The sequence below is a fragment of the Perna viridis genome, chromosome 3 (genome assembly GCF_037379345.1).
Source record: "Perna viridis isolate PV_CMFRI_1.1 ecotype Kerala chromosome 3, ASM3737934v1, whole genome shotgun sequence".
NCBI lineage: Eukaryota > Metazoa > Mollusca > Bivalvia > Mytilida > Mytilidae > Perna > Perna viridis.
The window spans coordinates 40,258,775-40,286,593 of record NC_142447.1 but is presented as its reverse complement, the minus strand read 5'-3'; the positions used below and the strand labels follow the sequence as shown (position 1 = coordinate 40,286,593).

General features: G+C 32.8%; 1 protein-coding gene across 1 annotated transcript; it reads right to left on the bottom strand.

Moving 5' to 3' along the window:
* Positions 1-20,182: 20,182 nt before the first annotated feature.
* On the bottom strand, positions 20,183-27,077 carry LOC148622242 (uncharacterized). Its single transcript, XM_088571949.1, has 5 exons — positions 26,850-27,077; positions 22,505-23,132; positions 21,951-22,019; positions 21,241-21,447; positions 20,183-20,617 (listed from the first exon to the last, which is right to left on the bottom strand). Exons 1-5 carry the CDS (start codon positions 26,913-26,915, stop codon positions 20,409-20,411), a joined length of 1,179 nt encoding a protein of 392 aa, XP_088428075.1. The 5' UTR covers positions 26,916-27,077; the 3' UTR covers positions 20,183-20,408.
* Between the last annotated feature and the right edge of the window lie 742 nt (positions 27,078-27,819).

The window sequence follows — 27,819 nt, the reverse complement described above, 5'->3', positions numbered from 1 at the left end:
CTATGTATCAGCAGTAACCGAAATCAATATTTTTATTTGAAAATACTAAACCCCATATTTTTGTTATTTCGAAATTTTAAATCATCCTGTGATATACATGGTTACACATGAAGAAAATAAACACATATTGCTTTCCTCATGCAGCTCAATTTCTAATGATATCCAAAAAGTACGATCACATTTAAAGGTTTCTTGATTTAAATGCATTGTATATGAAGCGGTCAGAGTATGAACGCAGTGTATTTTTCGTCTATATGTAATTGTGAAACGGGGTATCAGTTTTGTTGTAGGTAGACCAATGCCATTGTTTCAGAAACCATATTAATTTCTACAATTTATTAATTTTTAGTATTACTGTAATTCTATATTAAAACAGTACTTAATTCACAAAGGAGTGACAAGAATCTATAGACTACTATGTTTGACAAATATTCCTACCTCTCAACACCGGAAGTTAGTGATTATAGGTTTAAGCACTCACTACAGTGTGAGTTTCAGCTCATATGTACCTTGTTCTATTATGTATGAAAGGTTGGTCCTGTCCAACAGGTTGTGATGTCAACGGACGGGAAATCTAAGGGGGAGGGGCCGACTCCTTTACCCCTAACAACTGAGGCAATAAAAATTTAATTGCTTTATCTCCCTTGTTATTTTTAAGAGCCTGCATTAGGGGAGAATTCCTTTTCATCTCGGCAGAAGGTATGTAAGTGATTGCCGTGTAGTCCTAGATGTGGTGGTGACTGGTGAGGTGATGATGGCAGTTGTCTGATGAATTGGAGTTGGCGTGTACGTTGGGATGACAGCTTGACAAGGTTGCACAGTGACTGAGATGAATAAGGTTCTGCCAAGCATTGTCCATAGTGGCCGGAAGCCACTGAAACTGCAGGTGTGACAAAGAAAGCAGCACTTTGCTGGTAATGAGAGGTAACAGGAACAGACTGAGTACACTAAGTTGGGAGGGAGATGGCTGGAACAGGTTGAGATAACTGATTTGTGGAAACTGTATAAAATGCAGTCCTAGATATAGATGTCCAATACTGAGCACTGTCAATAGATGACAATGGCTCATAATCTGAGGTCTAAACGTTAAATTGGTGTGGCTGGGTACATTTATACAAGTAAGTATTCCCCAGGAAAGACTCAGGTAATTCCTCCAAAAGAAGATGGGCTATGTGTCTATTGTAATTAATTTTACAAAGACTCAACCCAGGATCTTTCCTCCACACTCCAAATTTGGATTTGACCAATATATAATTTCACAATCACTCCCATTTTTATTTATTTAATAGTTACATTTCTTTCGATGTGATATCATATTTCTATTTCTATTTTCATCGACAGACTCTTGTCATCATATTTCATAAAATTTTATTACATACATTTTTTTTATATTTTAATTGTACCCAGATGAACTAAACTTGCAGACTTTAGCTCTAACTTCTGGAGGACTTTTGACGACTAATTAGTCAAATTAACAATTTATAAAAAAAAATTATTTCTGTATATACGCACAGTATTTATAATTATGCAGATTAGAATTATATGCAGAAAAATCACATTTCTGTTTAAGTTTATACATTTCATACATTGGTTAAATTTCCATAGACACAAAAATAACTTTCAATGGAAGATAGCAATATTTTTACTATAAATGAAGACTAAAACTTCTAGTCGTTATCATTCAACTATCAACTGGAACTTTTTTACAAAATTTATTTACAGTTTCTTTATAATTAATTTGATCAATTTCGGGTCACTTTCCCAATTATACAATTGTAACTTGTCATGATTAACAACCTTTTCTGTACCCTTTTCATCTATTTGTTCAAAGTTTGAAGCTGTGGACCAGATAGGTACCATATTTTGAATCCCTTTTAAAGAATTTTGAAATTGGACTTTCTATCATAACAATATTTTCTGCGTTTTGCATTTGCTTGCCTTGCGGATGTTTTCTAGCCACTTTATGGGTTTTTCCAGGTTTTGTCTAATTTTGTAAGTATCTTCCCGCCTGTTAAGTTACACGTTTTTGTCTGTTGATAGAGGTATACCCCAATCCAACTCCTCAAATGGTAATCTTATCTTTTAGCCTAAAAGCGTTAGATCGGGTGTTAATGTGGTGGTCTCATTATTAGGAGTGGCCCGATATTATCCGGCCAAACATCCCAAGTTTTAATCAGTTTGTTTCCCTTTAATATAAGATTTAGTCATTCCAAGGAAAGTTCGATTAAATATTTCACATCGTCCGTTTCCTTTCGGGGTTTCAGGACTTGTTCTGGTCTTTTTAATTCCTCAATTCGCTCTTTCGAAAGATCCCATTCAAAGTTTATGCTCTGATCCATGTGCAGGTACAATGGACGAAATTTTAAAACAATGCTAGCATAAGTGGCAGCTTTTTGGTCAGGTATGGCAATGCTTCAACCCATTCAGAAAAAAAAACAGAAATTGTAAGGATATGTATTTTTATCTGGTGTTAGGGGAATTGTTCCTAATACATCCATTGCTAGTTGGTCCCAAGGAGCACATGTAGGCATTCTACCAAGTGGAGCCCGAGTTGTTTTGTGGGGTGGTCTATTTACACTGCATGCATCACATTTTGCTATCCAAATTTTTACACTTTTCTTAAGTTCAAACCAATAGAACCTTTGGATAGTTTTTTTCACCAGTTTTGTCTTTTTTTCCTAAATGACCAGAAATTGGTAAGTCATGCATATTCTGTAATATCTCAGCCATAAACTTGCTGGGGGTAAAAAATTCCTGTATTATACTGTCTATGGTACTCAACAAAGTATCGTATTACAAGTAATTCTTTATCCGTTATGCAGTAATTTCAAGGTTCGACTGCCATAGGCAATGACTCTAGGTATACCTAGAATATATCTTGAATCTGTTTGCATGACAGCACCAATAGTATCATCACTAGCATCCGTATCCAGTATGTATGCACCTTCATCCTTAGGATACGTTAATATTCTAGCACTAACAAAATAAACTTTTAATTTTTCAAAAGTCTGTTGACTTTTTTTTGTCCAAACAAATTTTGCGGATTTTTTGTTCATTCAGTCAAGGGTTTGACCAACTCTGAAAAGTGGTCTATAAATATGCAGTAGTAACTACCAAGGCCTAAAATATGCCTTACGTCTTTCACAGTTTTTCGAACAGAACATTGCAATTTTTTTACTATAATGTCAGGGTCAGGTTGTATGTATACCCTTTTACTAAATAATATGACCCAAAAAGATTACTTCATTTTAAACAATTCTACATTTTTAAGTTTTGACTTTAAACCCACATCCATGATTCCCTTCAGAGCGAAATCAAGTCTTTTAAAGTGTTTTGAAAAAAATGACGAGATCATGATTATATCATCCAAATAAATTAATAAAATTTCCCATTGTAATCCCTTAGGATAAATTCCATCAGCCGTTGACAACATGCATGTTTATGAACCAAAGGGTAAAGTAATTCACTCATAAAACCCATACTTCGTCACGAATGCTGTTTTAAGAAAAATCATTTTCCTTGACTGGAATTCGATTGAAACCGCTGGTAAGGTCAAAGACACTAAATGTGGAAGCCCCTGCCAAAGTATCTAAACAGTCTTGAATCCTGGGGAAAAATCATGCCCATTTTTGGGAAACAGCATTGAGTTGACGGTAATCTTACCACTTTTCTTCAGAACCAGAACTAATGGGCTGGACCATGGTGAGATAAATATTCCTTTTTTCTCCATTTGTTCGATCGGCTTCTTTTCTTCCTTTGCATAGGCCAAAGAGACTCTGCGTAGGGGTATATTATCGGCCTTGCTACCTCAGTTTCAATACTAAACTCAATAAGGTTAGTCCGGTCCTTGTCAATCTCATCTTTTGAAAAGATAGTTGCATATTTTTTCTAAAAGGCAAGTTATAGCAACTTTTTCTGTTTTGTCATATCAAGAACCTATGTTTTCATACATTTCCTTCAAATATAAGGGGACATTTCCTCTTTTCCCACCACCACGTGTCCCGTTTTAAGTTAAAACTTCTAATTATCAACTCATTTATTTACAATTAACAGGGTTTGATCTCCTGGAATTTAAGTCTTATGACAGGGCTTTGATTTTCAGTCTCTGTACTGTCTTAACATTCCAATATTTTTTCATATTTCATATCTAGGAGGAATCTCATAATTTTCAGCCACAAAATTTTGTCTGACTTGGCTGTCAGTTTGATTTCTTTGAGTACATTGAATGGCATGTACATCAAGCAACATAGTTCTAACACGTAAATTAATTTCTACTGGTCCAAACTGAATTTCATCAACACATCCAAACCCAGCAGTGCTTTATCCTCAATATTTGCTACAACTAGCTCAGTTTCTATACATGAATTTCGAAACATCACTTCAAAAGTGACCTTCCGAAATACTTTTAGGGGGTTGCCATCAGCATTTGATAAAGTATCTGACTTAACCAAGTTCGGTCTTCTCTCTTGAGGAATTTATTACAAAAAAAAGCATTTACAGATAAATATGTTCTGACTGCTCCAGAATCAACAGCAAATTAACCATTGACCCTTGGATATATACTTCAATGTAGACTCCATCATTTCGGAGTACTTGACGTTTTACTACTTTATCGTTAGGTAATTGTTCATCCCTAACACCGGGTCTGAACAAATAAATGATTATTATTATTATATTTACTGCTTACTACCTTTTCATTACTATCTTGACTTTTTACAACAACTTCTGAGAATTTGCTATCTTTACCACCTTTGGTATTTATGTTGCTGGTTGGATCTTGAACTCCATTGTTTTCAAACTATTTACCATTAATTTTCAATAAAATGTTGGGCTAAATCCTAGTCAAGGAGGACAATCCGCTTTAGTGTAAGGATAATTCTTCTGGTTTCGACTGTTCTTGTGGGGTAGCTGAAAGTGATTTATTTTCAAAATTGCCTGTGGCTCTGTTATAATTTGTGACTTATCGATTTGGGTTACTGAAACAATTTCGGGCAAAATCCCCAGACTGGCCACAAAAGTAGCAAATTTTGACACTCCCCTGAGTTTGATTTCTAACTTCTGTATTTGTTTTTCCATAACTTTTGTTGTTTTGTTTGTATTCCTTACTTGGTACGGACAATCTTTCATTATTTTGGTTCTCTATCATTTGCCGGTGTTGAACTTCACTTTTTTCTATCAGTTTCATAAATTTTGTCAGACATTTCTTGGATTTCATATTTGGCAATTGTGAGTAGTTCCTTGTTAGAACTATATTGGTACCTGTTTGGGCCTTTTCTTATATGTATGTAAATTTTTTGGGACAGTTTTTGTGTCATCTTTCTTGATTTGTCTTACTTTATGCTAGAGCTTTTGTATCAGGCTAGAATTCAAACAAATAAGCTTCTGGAACAGGGTGATATTGTTACAAGATTGAAGTCATCAATACAGAAGTGTTGTGATCGTCATCGTGAACTCGTGGATCGTTACGGTGTATGTATGTATGATTTTAGTTACTTTATGTTCTTTGTTGTGTATGTCTGTTTTCCATGTCTGGTCTTTGTCCCTGTAATTCTTTTGATTACCGCTATAACCTTGGTTCCCTTGTTTACTCTTTCCTTGGTTTATATGTACGTGTTATAACTTCTTGCACAGCTTCTTCAATGATTTTAGATGCCTTTACTACTTCTGGATACACTCAAGCACTATGGTCTGATATACCCTATAAACTTCTCTGAAGCAGATCTTCCTGCCAGATTTGGGCATCTCTCTGTGAGTATGCTTTGTCATATAAACGTTTTAATTCAGCATCATATTCTGCTTTGTATTCGTTTGGTTTTTTGTTTTCTTCTTTCAAATTGTACTTTTTATGTACTTTTGGTTTCAAATGAACCAAATTTATATTTAAGTTATTTTACTAACTTGGAATATTTTTTCAAAGTTTTTTTTTCTACTCAACAGATCTCCAGCTTCACCTTTAAGGCTGGTTAGCGATAACCGACGATGTAATAAATTGGCAGAAACATTATAAGCTGCTGCAGTATTTGCACTAATAGAAGCGTTCCATAATCGTTTCTTCAAATCATCAAATCTTTCCACTGAATACAAGATGTTTGAAGTTGATCTGCCCATGGTGCTAGCTGTCGATATTTTGCAGTCTGACGACGAAATATTTCATCTGCAATTGAATAAACGTTCCCTGGTATATGCTCTGCATGAATAGAGAAATTGTAAGATGCTGCACACCATGTAATTCTCCTCGATAAAGTCATTATAATAGAAACTCGATATCTACTTTTATTTATAATCGCTACTGTAGAAATATTTCAACAGTGAAAACACAATTCTACGCCTAGCCCAAGTACTACTCCACAAAGGCTATAGCCATAGATTTTGGATATATTTCAAATACGGCAATAGAAGCTTCTTTGTTATGCAAAATATTAGAAGGAAACTTCCCTTGGAACCCCTTGGTGTAATAAATACCCCTAAAAGCGCAGTCTGTAACATCAGTGAAAAGATGCAAGTCAGATGCTGGAGTAAGATTAATATTTAGAAAGAAAGAAACGCCATTCCATCCAGACAGGAATTTTAAGCTTAATTAGACACGAAATAAATGAACGTCCAGGATGAATTACTCTGTATGCAAAATTGAGATGACCCAATACTCCTTGTAAATGGTTTTGATGTCAGAAATATCTCTATGATTTCACAAGTCCTTTCGAATTTTCCTTGTGTAACCCACCGTCCATATAGTTTTTATCTAATACCTAAATATTCCAGAAAATAAAACGTTCCAACAGTCATATGCAGACAAATGGAATATTCAACTTCCTCAATAACAAAGTTAATATTGCCATAGTCATATCAGCTGTGTAATTTGAAGGGTAAGTTGTAAGGAGGTCATCTAAGAATGTAAAATGTTATTCACTTTGAATACATTTTCAGCTATCCAACATACTGCAAGAGATATTTGGTCAAACATTTTCTGTTCACTGCCTTGATCTGGGCTGCGCTTAGCTGCAGACTGAGGTCTGGTGCCTTTTAACATTTGAATGTCATTTGTAATTAAAGTCAGTGATTCACTTGGCTGTTCATTCTAACGGACTCACAAATAAAAGTCTATATGTTCCATTAATGAATGGCTCTTCACCCGTTAATCTTACCGCCTGTGTATTAACACATGCTTTATACAGTGAAATCAAGTAGTATTTGCGCGCGTTCCAGGAAAACTTATTCCAAGCTTTATAAGTGCAATTTAGCCTAGCAACGGCCCAAATTTTCGGTATGATAAGTTATACGGTAATTAACGATGTACAATGCGAACCCTGTTGCTTGCCTTTGGGAGAATTTTTCGTGTGTTATTACAAGTGCATACTTACAAGTTTACATAAATATCTAAATATGAAACGTCGCACAACTTCGATGATATATTATCAGAGTATCATTTTTTGTCAATTAAGATCGAAGACCGGAATTGAGAGATTTATAAAACTTGTCAGCACTCTCCGCGATAATTACTCGTATTAAAAGTTAAAGTCCATGAAGTTAATGTAGATTTTGTTTAATTTTTACGTATTGTTATTTTACACGAGTAATGTACATTTGTATATAGGTAACTTCGATGTATGAGACGAACTAATAAGTACATTTGCGGATTGATTTGGGTTCTGATCAAATCAGAGTCTGGGTTCTCTTTGTTTGGATCTGACTCCCAAACAAGTTAATTGATTCATTCATAAAACGCAGTTGTAATTTCCATATAAGGACAGCATTACCACCATGAAAAGGAATAAATGCTAAAGATAGTCGACGAAGCAAGTCGTCCAGTTTATCATCAGTATCTTACTAATATTTTACATACAGCTATTCCTTATTTTAATGTTGTTGTGAGTTTTTTAGCGTCTAGAGTAAATTTCAAACGTCAATCGTCAAAAGCTGTTCGGAGTTTATGTGAACACTCAATTTTATCAGGATACTGCCACTATTAACTAAAAGCCAATGGAAATAAGCGTTACACCGGACCTACTTCTACAGTCCATGGTATTAATAAATAAACATAATGAAACATGAACAAAAAAGATTGCATAATAAAACAAAAAAACAAAAACGATTCCTTAAAAATAAAAAAAAACTTGCATTACAATAAAACATTTTAATTAAAAATCTTGAATATAAATTGAAAATGTGATGAATTTTCCAACACATCACTTGCCATAAAAACATTTATTTTTACTAAAAGTTATGCTTTTTTACCATACTGGCTCTTTTTTTTCTCCTCTGATTAGAACAAATTTTCAATTATTATCTTCGTTTTAATTTGCAATACTATATTTATAACAGAAAAAAATTTACTTGACGAATAGCGTGAATACATCTGCAGTCTTTTGGATCACAATTTTTCTCACATTGAAGCGTCTAGACAAATACGGATATCTCAAGCACTATACCCACACAGGTTCAATTGCAAAAGTTATAAGACTCAAAATAAGATAAAAAATAATGTTCACAAATCAATACTTTGATACTTTTAAGTTCAATTAATTTACGAGTAACTTTTTATAAATAATTCTAAATGTACAGAAATGAAGACAGCACTGAAAGTATTTAAAATAATACCGCGATATAGTTCATATGTTTTTACACTAGAAATATTCATTTTAAATCGTGTCCAAACGATTCAGCTGTCTTAGTATGTTTCAAGTCCCATAATAACTTACTTAATTTCTGATCACAAAAATACTGTGATCATTTCTGGAAAGCTTACCTGTCTGAACAACCTCACTATGTGTACTTTCTCAAGTTTATCTTGACGCTTTTTGCAATTATTGCCCCCAATAGTAATAGCTTCAGATCCTAATTCAATATCAGACATAATATTTGTTAAAGAATTTTATTAAATCTTTTAGCTTTAGTTTGTTTCAGATCATTGCAAGATGTAACTGTTAGGACTAGAACATTCAGAAAATATTGTAACAGCCTCTTCTACGATTTTACAGACATTTATATATTAAATTGTAATATACAATCAAAGACATTTGTTTTGTTTTCTTTACATTGGTTCTTTCTCTTTCCATTGTTTGAGAGTATTTACAGTATTTGAATTTAACGATCGGCATATGCATGTGTATCTTTAGGAAAAAAATAAAATATGTTTGTTGTGTACAAGTTGCAACATGTACAAATATTTCTGTAAATATTGCAACTTGAATATCCTTTATCATGAAATTGGTAGGAAATAGTACAAACCCTTCCATTTCAGGTTTCTTATTTTTATTTAAAAGTTGTACTGCCAAATTTATTCTAAACACTTAAACTGATAATTTTGAAAAATTGTAAGAATACGGTAACTGCTCAAATGATTAACAAATCAATACTAAAAATGTATAAAAATTACTTACAATTTTCCATTCTTTTTTTTACATATTTTGATACTAAAATGTCGAGAAGAAAGGTTTATACAGTGTGCAAACAATTTTATGGTTAAGGTTGTACAATTACAACTTGTACAGAAATAATTTTACAGATTGCAACTTGTATTTTTGTGTCATACAAATTGCAACATGTACAATAATTTTGTACATGTTGCAACTTGAACACAACATATATATAACATCTGTATGTAGTTCTATTATAATTCTCTATGCCCTTGCTGGTGAAGACTACTAAGTTTAATCAATTTATGACTGCTAATTTTATCATGACGTTTCTGTACATTTGTATTTGATAAAGCAGAGGTAGAAATAGCAATAATGGAAAATGATTGGTTAACAGGGAAATTATCTAAGCATTCAACAATTACTTACCGTGTCTTTGTCAGGACCGCCATTTTCTTGAATGTGTTGGTAAGCTAAGAAGAAATACAAAGGCGACGAACCCGGATTAAATTTCAGTCTGTATCTTTCCATTTCAAGTTTACCTTGAAGGAATAAATAATTACTTTTTCTGATCATTATATCATTTTGAACCGCGCGCGAGTTTGTGTGTGTGTGTGTCTTGTTTTACTTATTTCGCCTTAGAATACTTTTATATTCAATTTCTTTTACAAGTTTCGTCTTAAGTGTTTCCCTAGTATATTTGTTAAACTTTAAAGGCATAAAGGTATTATTTGTCTGTAAGCTTTTCTATTAAGGCTTGTTGTCTACTATTAGGAAAAATATTACCATTTTTCGCGATATGAAACATGCATGAACAATATTGAGATTATTTTTTTTTATCTTTTCGTAAATTCTTGTGTAGAAACAGATAGTTCGCATTCTTTGAGATTTGTATTATGTTCATAAAAATGACTTACAATTCATATCATGTGTTATATTAAAGGTGACTGTCTTTCCTCTGGTACACTCTACATTTGATATCCGAGGTTGAACTGCCGATGACACCCTTGGCCTACTACCTGATAGTGTATCAAAGGTTGCAACTTTAGATTGTCTACAGGAAAGAAATTCAACAAAAAATAGAAACAATAAGCGCAATGAAAAAACGGCTAAAAGTACAAACAAAAAATGATATTTATAGAATGATTTGACTCTTAAAGACTTATTTTTAAATATTGGTGGTATATTTTTGAAATAGAAAGGATTGGGAAGAGATATGATTTTATCAAGAACTTTTGCAGCATAGCTCTGAAGGCAATATTATTATTCAGAGGCTCAAATATTGAAGAAACCCAAAGAACTCATTTGAAGTTAATACGATCAGCATGTTCGTGTGGTAGAACAGCTACTTCAAGTATGGGTAGTACATTTGAATAGTAAACCGATGTAGTTTATCAAATTTGTCACAGAGACGTTTGAAATTCGATCTGTTGGTTACGTATAGTATATAATCTGGGAGGTATACCATGCTCTCTGGTTACAACTGGTGCCAATCATACATACATAACATGATATGGAAGGCAAGTTAAGAGTCGTTGTATGGATGCTCTTGAGGAGAGGAAAGCGAGGTAAGAAGGTTTACCTGTGTTGTAGTGGATTCTGGATTTAAATTACCACCTGATAAATTTTGCTAAAAGATTATTTATTATGTCAAATTCTTTCGTCTCTTGACTGTTCCTGAGGGTTTGATCCTCCGTGGCATAAAGTATAATTTTGTGAGGGGACATATGCTCTTCGGTAACATTCTAATGACAGAACATTCGGTGTATTTTACCTTTTATATCTTTCAGAGACCATCCTTTTATAATAGCTTGAACTGATAAGTCCTCCATGCATCCATCAGACATGCCATCCATGTCGTATATAGTAACCTGCAATACATAATTGTCATGGTTTAGAATCAAGGTAAAATTAACCGCTATAGCATATAGTTCATTAGAGATGTATAGACGCAAAGATAGCGATTATTTTATGAAATACGATGCTCCTCTGGGATTATTTGGTTTCTGCGTAGTTTTTAAACATTTTCTAATGTTTGTGCATTTTTAATGATATGTTAATCTTTTTACCATATGACTCAAATTGGCATGCTAATCAGTAGATAGAAGGAAAAAGTACCATGTACACAACATATAATCCAAAGTGAGTTAACGACTGCATCATATTAAGCAAAGCACAAGAGGCCTTTCTTTATTCATGTGTCTTTTTCATATATAAAAAAACCATCCTAGATTCATAGCCTTGTCAATAATCAGAGAGATTTGTTTTGTAAAATTAAGCCAACAGTTTTTAAAATGTAATAATGAACTTTTTACATGAAGTATACGATTAGATTTTAGGACAGTTTACTTGACAGTTGTTATGTCATATTAGCAATGGGAGAAAAAACTTCGCCTTGTCAATTTGCTTGCAAGTCTAAAATATTTTTACGCATTCAGCAAAAAAATTTAATTTTTTTCAAGAACTTGAGACATTTATGTATAAATCCATTGACAAATAAGAAAAAAATATAGGATTTACTGGTTTTCCTATTATTGTGATTGTTGTTTTTGTCATCTTGTTCTGCTATGTCCTGTCCTTGAAGTCTTGATTATTCTGGAAAGGATTATATTAAGTTTACTCGCAATACTTTTGTTTATACTTATATAAATTGGTTCACAATTTTACATTATTCCCTACCTTCAGATTTGCTACCTTTCTTCTTCAATAAGGGAGTGTACTTTTCTGATAATGTTGAAAGGAACCCAGTAAGATACTGATTTTTTAAGTAGTTGTCTTCTAAAGTTTCTGTCTGCGAAATAATGAATAAAAGTAATGCAGTTTTTAAAGAGCTATTTATCACATAAATTACATGCAATTTTACATTTCCATGCCTGCAATTTCATCATAATAAAATCATAAAATATAATAATTTTGTTTCTAAAAAAGAAGAGGACGCTTACCCTACCGATGCACCTGGTCCATGTTTCCAGTTTTTAGTAGAGTCCGAGTTTCCTATTTACTTTAGTTACTTTGTATGTATAAATTTAGTTACTTCGTGTTCTTTGTCGTGTTTGTTTTCCATGTCTGGTCTTTGTCCCTGGATTAAATTATTTTGATTTCCATTTTTTTTCTTTGCTTCCTGACATTCTGCATCTACAATCAACAACCAAATATTAGAGAATTTTTGATTATCTACGATACTATATCATATTTAAAACTTTAGCACATGACTTGCTATGATCCTCACTTGGTGATCTACAGTTTTAAAAATCAATAGTGCGTTGTCGTAAACATCAAAGTCGTTGTTATCCATTAATCCATCAAAATGTTTGTTTAAGGAATTGCTGTTTTTGGCAATTCGTTTGGAATACCTCTACTGTTTTAAAATTCCCTGCTGAATACAAAATATAAACATTAACATTTTCTATTTTTGTTTTCAGTAGCTGCTTTACTACACAGAGACAAAAAACAAAAAAAAAGTTGTTATATGTTTTAGGATGAGTCATGCTACATTAGTCAAAATAAAATCTGCTAGAATTATATTATTCATATCTTGCTGTTTCATTTGGATTATGTTCTTTATTGTTAAATTGTTATAATGTTTCCATTATGATGAAAATTTCAATCATATGTATTGTTTAAACATCTATTTTGGACATCATCCAAAACAGGAGGGTGACCTGAAGACATTTTATTGTTTGTTGTTTGCTATTTGGTGGATGACTGTCTCATTGTCAATCAAACCACATCTCCTAATTTTTTCATATCATTGATGTATCAAAAAATAAAGCAAAACTATACTTTCTCTGTGATAAATGCGGTCAAGATTTTATGATTAGTTACCTGAGTTGCTTCTTCATTGCTTTCAAATGTCCAAGATGAAGTATAACTGTTTAAAACAACACCGCTTATAGCTGACGAATTCTTTATGTTTATGCAAGTGTATTTAAAGGTTTAATACAAATTGCACATAAATTGATATGAAGGAAGTTCAAAAGAAGTCTGAATAAAACGGACGTTTGGATTGTTTAGCATTGTTTAGCAGCTTTAACATCTGTGTACATTTTAATCTCATAAAATATGCTGTTTCTAATTGAACTATATAGACAAAATGCGCTTTCGCCCACATTTGTAAATATATTAACATAACAATTTAACCCCTGTGAATCATTCCCTATTTGTAGTTAATTGTAAACCATATTGTTCAGTTCAAAAGGGATGATAATTTACTATTGGACGAATATCTAGTAAAGCAAGTTGTGTCACTATATCAGATAATCATATCAAAGTTACATTAAAAATAAAGTTCATATATAAGAAATTAATTTACTACTCATTGCTATACATTAACACGCAAAACCAATCATGAAAAATATACATCGAGTTGATCATGATTTATTAAATAACACTATAACAATGAAGTTGAAAATGATAGCACTTCCCGTATATCCGTTACACCCTTCATTATAAAGCTAGGACATTGTTGCTTTGAGCAAATAATTCGACTATCTTTGTGGAAATAAACCACTAAAATCCCCAAAAATCTACAGCCAATCATTTGCACAATATGGGTGACGCTGACCATCAGCTGACTGTTCCTATACTTGGTTTAATTTTCGTTTCCGTGCTAACATATATACTCAATACTGTTAGGTTTGTGGTATTTGTAATACATGACGGGCAGAAGGGTTTCTTAACGCCATTGGCTGTCATTTGGGGTCTCTAACACACAGTGTAAAGCATCCCAAAAGAGATTATCCACGACAAAGTGCACACTCATGCCATGTGTGATTACAATCGAATCTAAATATAAACAACCAATATTTCTCTTTGTTTTTCATCTGGGATAGAAAAAAAATCTATGGCTTTATTTTTTTACTTTTTATGAAAGACGATCGGCAGTCTTTATCCTTATTTTTTTTTAAATAACTAATAAAAACTTTTGGATAGGGGTCTGAAGGAGGGTCGGTAGGGTGACCGGAAACATAACACATTTTAGGCCTAATAGGATGGTCTATTTATCACTCCAGCAGTGCTAGAGGTTGTCTTGCAAGCATTTTTGTAGCAAAACACATGTAATTGAGGAATCTTTTGAGTTGGGGTGGTCCAATTAGCTGCCCATTACTGTAACCTGAAGTTTCGGGGACTCTACATTAAACATATAAACATTTTATACACGTAAAAGTACAATGTACATGTAAGTACATTCCCGAGGAGCTCCAACGATTTTTAGTTTTGCTATATATGTATATGTCAGACTGCATGTATTGACAACTCTTAATATGATTTTTAATTAAACCATTTGTTGTTTATGACTTCATACCAATAAAGTGAAGTTTGTACATGTGCATAAAAATATAATTTTAGTCATATTCAGACGTAAACATTTGTTAAAAGGGTGGGGATTTTATTAAGTATCACGCCATTAATACTACACTGTTAAATTGTGAAGAAGATTTGCAGGATTAAATGAAATAGTGATTCTAAAGTTAATGACAGTGTTGTGATGTACTGAATGTACATACTCGTTATGTTGGTTCTGAAACAAGAACTATACTATAGAAGACCTCTTTTCTGGCTATTTGGAAGTTGATAAAATTGTTTGATACAAGATTTAGTTTATGATATTGATTTTGAAGTGTTAACTGTGAGCCAATATCGATGGATTTAGCCTTAAAGTCCTTCGTATATCGTAATTGTAATTTTGATTCATAAGAATTTTTAATGTTTTCTGTTGAGTACATGACTGTTAGTGGGAAAACTTTACAGTTTTGCAGTTTTATTCTCTTTTGATAGAGAAATCTTTAACTAGGACTAATGTGAAAACCAAGACCTGATATATGTAAAAAAAAAAAAAAATTCGGTCGTATATTGGTATAGTGCTGACAGCGGCGTCCGTGTCATCGTCGTCCATATTCACTTGGTTTTCGTGCGATGACTTTAGTTATGGTTGATCAAATGTTATGAAACTTTGACATATATTTTACTAACTACTAAAGGAATGCTCCTATTTTATTTTTAGTTAATGACCCCTACCGTTTTCAAATTATGACCACCAATGTAACTGACAGATACCACACTGTTAGTTTCTGTTAATCTATAACAAAACTGAGAGACCAGAATTTTACTAAGCTAATGTACATTAAGTGAAATGGTCAATCCTTAACATGACATATCAAGTTCAACATATCCATACAAGTACACCTTCTAGAAATAAGCATTGTTATATGTATGTGACTCGTCTTATGGTTATGGCAAGACATTTAGATGTTTAGTAACATATGTTAATGAATATTTATCAACATACGCACTATTCAATTATTGATATCAATAAATGAAGGAGTTTTCTAGACAATGCAAATACATTCAAGGCAAGACGTATGTATCTTCAATCAAATATGCTCTTCGGGAAATACCAGTCTACGTCCATACTTGCCCCTCGGGCAATACCAGTCTGTGTCCACACTTGTTCGACTGGGAAAAAACGACAATCTGTTAAAACTGTGAATAATCTTTTCAGTTTTTTTTTTTTAAATCGTCTTTTACATATGTCTTACGAATAAAATAATAAATCTTTCTGTCAGCACGACTTGAATATGCTCTGAACTCTAATTATTTGTTACTTAAAAAGTACAGAAATCAGTATTCCTTACGAATGAACTTAACTCCTACTAAATCTGCATATCATCAATATTAAAATAAAACGTCTAAACACAATTGATATCCTTCGGCTACTTTTTGCCTATAAAAGAAAAAAGCGTTTAAAATTTGTAATATATCACCATACTTTAACTTAAGTGTTTTTGCATAAGGTCGCCACTTAAAGAAGATAGCATAGATTTTAGCTTCGTCATGACTTAACCCTTATTTTGAATAGTTTTTAAGTCTGAAGGTGTATACCAAGAAGTCTTTATGTATTCTATGACAGATCAGTTTTCGCAAAATAAGTCGTTCTTATAAATTGTCTTTTCAAAACATTAAATGGACAATTGCCGGTTCTATTTGGTCTAAATTTAGATAACGTCTTTACACAATACTTTGATTATGGTTCTGCCCAAAACCTAAATTAGGACATACACATATACATATAAAATTGTCAATATTTTCATTATTTTAATGAATCATAGACCAAAGCCTTCTATAAAATACTTCTATATTTATTCTTGATCCGAAGTGTATGAAATTACGGTATTTGGAGATGGTACATTCTTTTAAATAATCTATTTAAAAAACCTCACAGTCAAGGAAAATACATATTTCATGGCAAAATTGATGTAATCTTGAAAAGAAAAACATATTGCACTGAATTAAACCAAGATTGAGAAGACATCTGCTAAAGGGACACTTAACAAATATAGGGAATGAAACTTCTATTTCCCATGCCTGTACATTTGTTTTAATCTAAATTTCAAAAAAAAATGTATGTGCATAAAAAACACAATTTCACATTTATTTGAGATAATTAAGATATGAAGTATTCGAAGTATAAGACTTTACAAAACGTTTCAGATAATGTATTGAAATATTTGATATACTGACATCTTAAATAATGTGTGAATATGTGCGTCCTAGATTTTTACTTGGAAAAACGTCAAGTTATATGAAACGAAAAAGTTATCCATCTGTATATCAAAATAAATTTGTACCGTTTTAATAATCTTACTGCCTAAAAGTGTATGTGTGAATTAACTTGCAGGGGTTGGGAAGGCAAGGGGGCATGAGCCATTTGCCCCTTCTTTCAGAAAATGGCCACTTCAAATAAAAGAAATCTATATGGTTTGTTGACAAATGGCCCTTCAAATTTTGAATATCTTTGAAAAAAAATACCTGAAAGTGGCCCTTTCTCAAAATTCCCCTCCCAACCCCTGAACTTGATGAACATTCCCAAAGAAAAATGCAATTTTAATTTTTGGAAGGACGTTTTAAGCGTGGTAATTCATTTTCTTTTATGAAAATGTCAATCAGAGTGTATCCGCTAATCGCATAACGTTCAGACGATTTTGTAATTACCGAAATTTAAGCAGCCCAATTTCTGTCAATCATAAGATATAAATGCACTTATTGCGTTGCTATTATTTTTATTTACTTTTTTGAATGCACATAGAATGGGTGGTTATATTTAGAATGTACTTGCTGAAAGAGTATTCAATGGAACCAAGGTTCGAGCGGAAATCAGAAAAAAAAACATATTCCAGAATAGAGCCTAGACATGAAAAATAGACACACACAACAAAGAACATGAAATAACCAAAATAACATGTAAAAAAGAAACAAAAGTAAACGAGCGACTCTGGCTCTACTAAAAACTGGGAGAATGGACCAGGTAAACTGGTAGGGTAAGCGTCATCCGATTTTCTAGAATCACCCTCCGAGTTGCTCATAAAATGTCACGTCCGGTTTTTTCACCGATATGGGTCAAGCGAGTTATTTTTTTGCAAATATCTTAAAGCCATTAGACAACTTCTGTGTGACTAATGATACTTATCGTAGGCAAAATCTTCCTGAAATTTTGTTGCCAGCGTTGTTTTGTTTTTGTTTGTTTTTTTTTTTGTTTGTTCGTTTTTGTTTTTGGTATTTTTTTTTTTTTTGGTTCTAAAATGTATTTTCATGTCATTATCAAGAACACCTTCTACACAAGATACTTTCAAAGGATTTTCTCTGCTCATGTTCAGTCATTTTTGTCAGTTTTTCTTACTCTTCTTATTTTATTCATTTCATAGTATTAATAGGTTTTGCCCAGTGACCCTCACTTTTCTTTCAGAAATGTCATTTAACACACCTTTAAATGTTATTGGATTAGTTTTTATGATATCATCGTTATTTTTTCGGTGCTTTTGATACATAAAACCTACTAAAACAAAACGTATGGAAACTAAAAAAAATCCTTTTCCCGACAAAATTTCAAATGCTTCTATCTCAAAAATAAAAATACTGGCCCTTCATTTTTTTTCTAATTATATTGTTCTAGCATATTGTTTTATGCAAACTTTTTACACCCATTTTGATAGACCTATTAAATTGTCAGGGAGTTCATTGATTATCAAAGAAAAAATATTCCACCTTTTTTTCTTTTTTGTTTTTGTTTTGTTTTGTTTTGTTTTTGTTTTTGTTTTTGTTTTGTTTTGTTTTGTTTTGTTTTGTTTTGTTTGTTTTGTTTTGTTTTGTTTTGTTTTTTTTTTGGGGGGGGGGGCTTGCAGATACAATCTATTGGTATATTCCACTACTGATTTATTATATTTTTTGTAATTCTTCAACCATGGAATAAGAAAATTGTACTATGCATTCTTTGATTTCGAAAAGGTGCCCAATAAATCTTTAGAAAGATATGGTTCATGGCGAAATTATATTGGATATAGTATTAGTCAAAATCGAATAATGTATAGAAATTATTTATAGTGATTATCAAATCCAATATTCATGAATCATATAAACTTGTACCAGATCATAATGCACGTAATTATTTTCAATGTGGAATGGGGGTCAGGTATGGTAAAAATCTACCTTCTTTCTTTCTCTCACTCCTCCTAAACGATGTAGATCTCATTAGTATTTTCCCATATTTAATTGGATGTTTGTTTGTTTGTTGGGGTTTAACGTCCGAGCAGCAATATTTCAGCTATATTCAGACAATGAACATGAAATGGATGATAAAATGAACATGAAATGAAAAAAAGGGATGGATCACAAGGATAATAGGGTCGACAAATTTTGATTGCCACTGGAAAAAGGGGGGATGGGTAAGGTCGGGCGATTAAGCCTCCTGTGGCGGAGCGCAAAGGTTCCTACTCCTATCGAATACCACAGCAGGGTTCTTTCACGTGCGAAGAATGTGGCATCTTTCCCAACACGGTGCACCACTATGGTTTGCGGTCAGGTTTTCCGTATTATAGCCTGACAACCCCAGCATGCAACACGCCAGGGATACCCCTTTCCACCACCTGGGGCACCCATCCCAGTTGCTCTGTAGGCAGAGCGCCTAGCCCCCGGCTAGGTTTCTGAGCACTATTTAGTCACCTTATACGACAAGCTTAGCGCTGCTGCAGGCCTATTCTTTTAACACCCGGGCCTGCACGGGGCCAGATTTAATTGGACAAGTTATTTAAGTTTCATAAAAACAAAGTAGACAATGGAATCACTGACCATGAAATTTATAGCCAGCTTTATTATTGTTAATGAAAAGATTATTATAAACGGAACAAGTAACGTATTAATTTATTGAAATCTATTTCAATTCTACGGATGAAAATACTTAATACTTTCTATTGAAATGATTACAGGGCATATATAAACAGTTATCATTTATGTTGTTTTTTTTTTCATAATATTTTATAATGTTTTTAAAACGTGTATTTTCTATGAAGTATTTAGGGGTGGAAATAAATTTAAACATATCTGTTAATTACTGCAACTAGCTGTGATACAAAGCCAGTTGCTTGTTCAACCCACACTGGCATAAAAAAAAACTTAGAATAAAAGAGACTCCCATGAACCTGAATCACCTACCTAATTCATTTTTTCCCCTAAAAATCATATTTTAGTTAAAGTTTTATATCTTTAGAAAAACATATCATAATGTACATATAATAATAAATAAAATAATAAATATTATTACAGAAAGAATATTTTGAAATGTATATAATATTTTGAGTTTTCCCTATATTTGTGAAGGAAGCAAATTAATGTATGTGTCAACCATCAAACATAACAATGGGTACCTTGATTTGGGGACACTTCAAAACTACATGAGGGCCATTTCTTCTCTTAAATCTGCAGTAAATAGCCCTCATCCTAGATATGTTAACAGATCGTGAAACGTTAAGGCTTACCCCTTAAAAGCAAATCCATACTTTTCTTTTATTTCATTTTGTTTATTCTGTTAAATTTTATTTTCAAAGCATTCGAACCATCATGTTAAAATTAAAACATGTGACATTTTGACCTATAAATCTTCCCAGCACTTTCTTAACTACGCTTCTACCCAAGTCGTTATAATACATTCAAATTGTAGAGCCTTTGAAAAAAAAGCACATTGAACTAAGTAAAATATCGAATTTGTAACGGATTTAGGGTAAACTATTCGAAATTGTTTATAAATTGAATTAATTGATCCACAGCCGTTGAAGTTAATTCATTTTGTATTATTCCATTCGCAGAAAGAAAACTGATGTCTACTATAACTCCAAGTCTTTTAAATTCCGGGGCAGCAAGCATTTTTTTCGCTTCATGGCTGGATTGTAATTCCCTCTTTGGGTGTAAAGCTACAAGAGCTATGTCCGGAGAAGCTGAAAAAATAATTTCGACTACATTTTACTTACTATATTAGTTAATTGTGAGAGTTGATGCATCATATATATATCGCTCACATGTATTGGTTTACAAAAAGACACACATAAGCCTAACTTTGTTCTTGTAGAAAGAAAAAGGGCTCACAAATATTATTTATATTTAGATTTGGTTATCAAAACGCGCAGTTATTTTCTATCCACATAGCGAGGACATTACTATATTGATTTATATCAACAATTAGCTGCTAACATTCTTTTCTTGAGTTTTTATGAGCAACTCGGCGGGTGTTTCTAGAAAAGCAGAGGACGCTTACCCTACCGGTGCACCTGGTCCATGATCCCAGTTTTTAGTGGAGTCCGAGTTGCCCATTGGCATTTGTTATTTTGTATGTATTTTTTTTTACTTTCTTTATATTCTTTGTTGTGTATATCTGTTTTCCATGTCTGGTCTTTGTCCCTGTATTATATTCTTTTGATTACTGCTATAACCTTGGTTCCCTTGATTACTCTTTCACTAGTACATAAATAAATACTAGTTCGAGAACAAATAAAAGTCCTCTATGTTCAAACGTTGTAACGTTGACGACTTTTGTCTAGAAAACTAAATATAAAATCTATACCATCTAGTCCACTTAGAGCACCTTTAGCATCGTCTGTGACTCTTGACAGGTGATAGAAGATAACAATTAAGGGAATATCTTTGCTTCGAGACGACTCTGGTATGATTACTAAATCAATGTTTGATAACTTCTCTTGCAGTAAAGATACTATGCCGGAAATGGCCTGGTCGGATTGTGGGTTTTTTAAGACACAACGAAAGGCAATCTCTGTAATGAACGTAAAGCTTGTCTTTAAACTAATAACTTTATTTAAAAAATATAATTTGATTTACTGTTACCCAAGACTTCCTACACCGAAAGCGTAAATATGGGTAACAACAAAATTATCAAACACTAATCCATTATCAAGTCAAGTCCACAATAAATTCGTTAATCAAGGATTTTTGCTTTTTGGTATCTTTAACACGGTTGAAATAGTTACATTTGGAAAACTGTTTCTATCAGAAAGACTATTAACTGGCTATTTTAATTGACGTGCATTTTGGCTGTTTTAGTTGTTCTCGCCTGTATAATTCATAATATGGCAAAAATTATCTTGCACAAAATAAATAAAACAAAATTGTTGTTTTATTATTGTTTTGTCCATTAACGCATATCATTCTTGCCTTTTTTAAGTCTTCATAGTCGAACTATTATTGCTAATGGATGAGATTTTCAACTATTTCAGTTTTCCAAACAAATTTACCATACTTAATAATGGTGTTACTTACTTCTTTGAACTTTTTGTTTTGACTTTTCCTTTTCGGTTCTCAGTGCATTTAATTCTGCATTTACAGAGTCTGTATAAGAAAATCGATATCAGTTATAAAATGAATGGTATATAAGTATCATGTATTTTATGTAGGCTTTGGTCTTTTTAACAATATTAAGCCTGCTAAAGCATAAACGTTTTTTGATCAATATGATATCCACTTAGAAAATTATGTTTTCCATAGTCTGTCATCAGTCACCTCAGAAGTGAGTGATTAAATGTTACACAAGTATGTATCCATTCTGAATAATGTTTAAATAACGTCCTTTTTTCATTTGTGTATTTTAGATTTTTTGTTTTCTTTTGATTGCATTACGATATGGATGCTTTTTACACGTTTTTTATTGTGTTTCATCTCATAATTAATCATACTTTTAACAATGTAGACTTAACTCATTCGGAGCACTCTGGTTAGTAGCATTAAAACCTTACAAGAGTGTAACCGAGAATAAAGAAAAAATATCTTGTAATGGTTGGACAGACAGATACAAATTTATGTAATAGGAATCGTACTTTCCAAGTACTCATACTGGGTTTCCTTCAACGCTAAGTCAGTTTCATACTTATTCAATCTGATTTTCATATCTTCGGTTTTGGCCTCAGCGTTTTTATATTTTGAAAGGAGTTCCTGATAGCGGGTCTTTTCATTTTGGACAATCGTTTCCAATTCTAACTGTTTTTCTTGCAATTTTTCTTGCAATTTTTCTTGCAATTTTTTGTTTTCACACCGTAAATTGGACAAATCTAGACGAAGTCGGTCTGTTTCTGCCGATTGTTCTTCAATCATCCCAAGACTTAATTTACTTTTGTCTTTTAATTGATCTATGTTCATTTCTAAATCCTTATGTTGTGTTTCTTTTACTTGTATTTCTTTTGATATTTCATAACTGGTAAGTATGGCACTCCTTATTGTTCCGTCGCTTTCTACAGTATCTGTTATTAAAGCAGTAGATAAAGAACTTCTGTTTTGAAGATGAAATCCTTTAGAATTCAAATTAGGGTTTTGGATATTGCCTTCCCTACTAAGTATCATCTCTCGAAAATGTTCTTTTTCCTTCTTTATTGTATGTACTTCTTTTTCTATGTTCTCAATCATAATGGTCGAATCCTTCAGTTTGCACTTTGCACTTTCAACCATAGACTACAAAATATTCAATTCAATAGTGCCGCGGACAGGTATCAATAAATGCTTTAGTTTTCGACTTTAATTGGCCTAGAGAGTATACAGTTATATCATTTGTTACTGGAATGAAAAAAATTGCCACATTTTTCTTTCAAAAGCATACTTATCTAAGTGAAACACGGTATAGTTTTCTGCTATAATGCATTCTTTGAAGGCCAACGATATACTTTAACGGGTGGTTTAACTGATATCGCGCATCGATGAGAAAAATGCACTAAAGAACTTATTTCCGACAAAAGTTTCGAGTATTTTATCACTCACCAAAAATGTCCTGCTTCTGAATATGGTTGCATTTCCGTGCATTTTCAATAAATGAAAAATAATGACACACCAAAATATGTAAGAATGAATATCTTAATATTCTGTACTGAATGAGAAATAAAAAAACACATCGTTATCAATCGATCTACAAGGATAGCTTTAAAAGATTAGCTTAAAGTTGCAAATTTTGACGTATATTAACCACTTTTTTTCCAAAAATTGTATTACCGGAATCGTTTTTTAGGACAACCTTTCCAGGTTCCGGACAGCTGTTATAACAGAAAAGCATGCATATAATCGAAAATAGCTTATTTTATGACGTGATCGATATGTTAAAATTATTCATGCATATACATTTAATGATAATTGTACACATTTTTCTGCTGTACAATAATGAATTTTTAATAAAGATCGTTGTAAAATAAAAGCAAAGAGGTAATGAATGGAATAAGGTAATATCCATAATCCACGGTAAATTCTAGATCAACAAAGCACCATAAATTTAAAAAAAATAATAAGAATTAAAAAGTAATCAAGGGAACCAAAGTTATAGCGCAAATCAAAAGACATACACAACAAAGAACATAAAACAACTAAAATCATACATTCAAAACACTTTTGCAAAAGCCATTCCTGACATACATTTCTTTGTCCAGAAGTGTCTGGGTTTTACACATGGGTTTTGTACTCGTGCTTCCGATTTTAGTGAAACATAAATATGTATGCATATGCTTCAAAATTCATAGTATTTGTATTATCAATTTATCACAAAATATATTTTTTTTAATCCAGCCGTGTGAAAAACGTCTAAGTCACTATATCCTTATTTCTTATTTCAGAATTTTTTTTCCCCAAAAGTACTTTCGATACTATATATGTATCTGTGTACTAACGACAGTACATAAACTAGACATGTTACCCAATTCTGTTTTATATATTAGTACAATTTTAGTATACTGAAACTTCAAGATCATTTTCCAAAGCTTCCGTTGCAGATAGATTCGAAAACGTTGTATAATTTTTTTTTATTCAGTATAGAATATGAAGATATGCATTGTAGTATTTTGGGTTGTGTCATTATTTCACAGGTATTAAAAATGCACTATAGAGGTTGAAATAAATTATAAAATGAATATATGTATGCTCATTCAGTCAGGTTCATGTTTAATTAATTCCCCATTTATCTTCCGTATTGATGACTTTAATCTTGTTGTACAATCTGTTGATTCTTTTGTGCATTTTTAAAATTCTACACTAAATCTTTATATTTTTCCCGATGCCTACAATACTTGAATTCAATTAAATTTCCAGTGAAAGTGTATTGGGTTCGACTGACTTTTCAGCTCTCTTCTAATTTATACAAATAAGCTGAAAATTCAAAGACTAAGTAATTAATCTTACAATTGGTATTACTGTATATCATCTAAGCCCATTGAAATTTTAAAATCCTTAACAGTCTGCTGCACTACAATGCAGTGATAACTAAAGAAAATCATAACCGGCTCTTGTGAAATGATGAATCGCGTCCTGATGGAGAACATGCCGTCGTTATAAACTGGATCAATTTCGAGATCGGTTTATTTGATATTGGTGAAAGGTAAACGGTCGTACAGGCTCAAGTCAGACTCTATAGTCCTGAATACTCCAAAATTGCAAAACTGGTTCTTGATCAGTTAAAAATAATAATTTAAATAGAGAATAGTTTGAATATTATCAATACAGAGCTTCGTGGGGCGCAGCACATCGAACTTTGGTGGCAAGTGTTTACACAATATTAGTATCTGACACACTAACGCATATGGATTTACAGTTAATCATGATCACAAGAACAAGTTTTTTCACAATATAACATAAAATTTTAATTTCAATAGAAGCTGGGAAAAGTTCTGCTTCAAGTGTGCTAATCCAAATTTTCGATCCGGATACATCTCTGTGCAGATATAACTTTGGTACCATATTATTTATATAAATCCTAATTATATGAAAAGCCATGTAATACCCCTTGCGAAAAGTTATCTCCATCAAACATAAACAAAAGCATACAGCCTGCCTTTATTATTGGTCAGCATTTATGGAATACCAAATTACAGAACAGAGAAACGTTCAACTTTCTAAAAGCATGCAGTTTGAGATGTAAGTAAATAAGATGCGTAGTAATATCAATGGTGCAAACCCAAGGACATTTTTGACATGACATTATCAGGAATAACAAAATATTTCAAGAATTACAAAGGATGTTTATCCTGTCGGTGCACTTGGTCCATACTCCAAGGATTTTGTGGAGTCTTATGTATAAGATTGCTTATTCATTCTTGTTAATTTGTATTGTTTATATGGTGTTTTCTGCTGTCCAGTTGTCTTTGTCTCCGGATCATGAATATCATGGTATCCATCTGCGCCATAAAAAACTGAAAACTGATCTTTTCGCCCCGTGTAGGTCCGGGTGTTAAAAGAATAGGCCTGCAGCAGCGCTAAGCTTGTCGTGAAAGGCGACTAAATAGCGCTCAGAACCCTAGCCAAGGGCTAGGGCGCTCTGCCCACAGAGCAACTGGAATGGGGTACCCCTGGCGTGTTACATGCTGGGGTTGTCAGGCTATAATGCGGAAAACCTGACCGCAAACCATAGTGGTGCACCGTGTTGGGAAAGATGCCACGTTCCTCGCATGTTAAAGAAACCTACTGTGGTATTCTCCCGGAGTAGGAACCATATGGCTCCACCACAGGAGGCTAAATTGCCCGACCCTACCCACCTCTCCCTATTTCCAGTGGCAATCAAAATTTGTCGACCCCATTATCTTTGTGTCCCATCCCTTTTTCATTTTATCATCATTTCATGTTCATTTTATCATCCATTTCATGTTCATCGTCTGAATATAGCTGAAATATTGCTGCTTGGACGTTCAACCCCAACAATCAATCAATCAATCTAATTTATTCAACGGGTCATAGTTTTCCTTTCCTCGTTTGTCTACCCGGGACTTGACTTTTTATGAGCAACTCGGCGGGTGTTTCTAGAAAAGCAGAGGACCCTTACCCTACCGGTGCACCTGGTCCATGCTCCCAGAGTCAGAGTTGCTCATTTGCTTTTGTTACTTTTTTTGTATGGTTTTAGTTACTTTTATGTTCTTTGTTGTGTATCAATGTATGTCTGTTTTCCATGTCTGGTCTTTGTCCCTGGATTACATTCTTTTGATAACCGCTATAACCTTGGTTCCCTTGATTACTCCTTCGTTCAAATCATGGTCTCTTTACTTTTTACTTGCAAACCACGAGAAGAAAAACGTACAACATAAAATGTAAACAAACATAAATACGAACAGCACTAAGTATCAAAACTGTGAAATTTTAAAATATTTAAAAACTAGTCTATAAAAGATAAACATGAACGCATTCATCAAAAATAACATAACGTACTTCTAAGTTATCTATTGCAGCATTGATTCTCCCCTCCCTGTCATCTTTGGCATTATTTTGTCCCATTACCAGCTCTGAACGTCTTTTTTTACATAAATATCCGTTTCAAACTACATACAATTTCCAAAAAGTAGACGTTTAAAAGAACATCCGCTTCGGTAAAACTAGCGACAAGTAATCGACGGCGTCGATTGTGAAGCGGAAGTCATTATTGCCCGCATGCGCTAAACTTACTTTCAATTTTGATTTAAAAGGAACTAATTACCACAAAATAATTAGAAAGGAACTGAATACCACAAAATAATTTCAGAGGAAAATAACGTACAAAAATGCGATATGATATGGAGAAAAATGTCATGTCATAATTCACACTGGCATATATATTTTTTACATGTACAAAATGTACGAAAACTATACTTTTTGTCAAACATGTTTTATCTTTTAGAATTTATATTTATTAATAATTTAATCTTGTTTATGAAACTAATGTCAACATTTAACAGACACCTGAGAATATTGGCAAACACATGTTGTCTAATTTTTTATAGTTAACTTTTGACTTTTGAGTAGCAACATACCAGCAAAACCAGCCTATGGAGTATATGTGTCTCAACTGATGCATTACTTAAGAGTTTAAGTTCTAAGAACATTGATTTTGTTGAGAGAGAAATTATGCTTTCTTAAAAGTTGCTTAGACAGGGTATGAATCAGTCAAATTAAAGTCAGCATTCGAGAAATGTCATGTTGCCATCATGACTAAAGCATTTCAGAAATTGTATCTGATATTCTTCCTTGCTCAGCCTTTAGTAACTTTTCACCTTTACTGGACTGAGCAAAGACATTGCCAATACCTTTCTGATTTCACTCCTTTTATTTAGTGGCATTTGTGCTGTATCTTTTTGTGTTAGTTTCAACTGCTGTTAATGTCTTGATTTTATGAGTCCTTGTTTCGCTTGGTTTTGATTGGTAC

What these genes read in the sequence shown, in the direction of transcription:
- LOC148622242 (XM_088571949.1), bottom strand. Translation starts at nt 26,915, where the DNA reads ATGGGACAAAATAATGCCAAAGATGACAGGGAGGGGAGAATCAATGCT. An exon ending in CTGCAATAGATAACTTAGAA is followed by an intron (nt 23,133 to 26,849) that starts GTACGTTATGTT and finishes AATATTTTGTAG; the next exon opens with TCTATGGTTGAAAGTGCAAA. An exon ending in AAAACAAAAAGTTCAAAGAA is followed by an intron (nt 21,448 to 21,950) that starts GTAAGTAACACC and finishes CGTTCATTACAG; the next exon opens with AGATTGCCTTTCGTTGTGTC.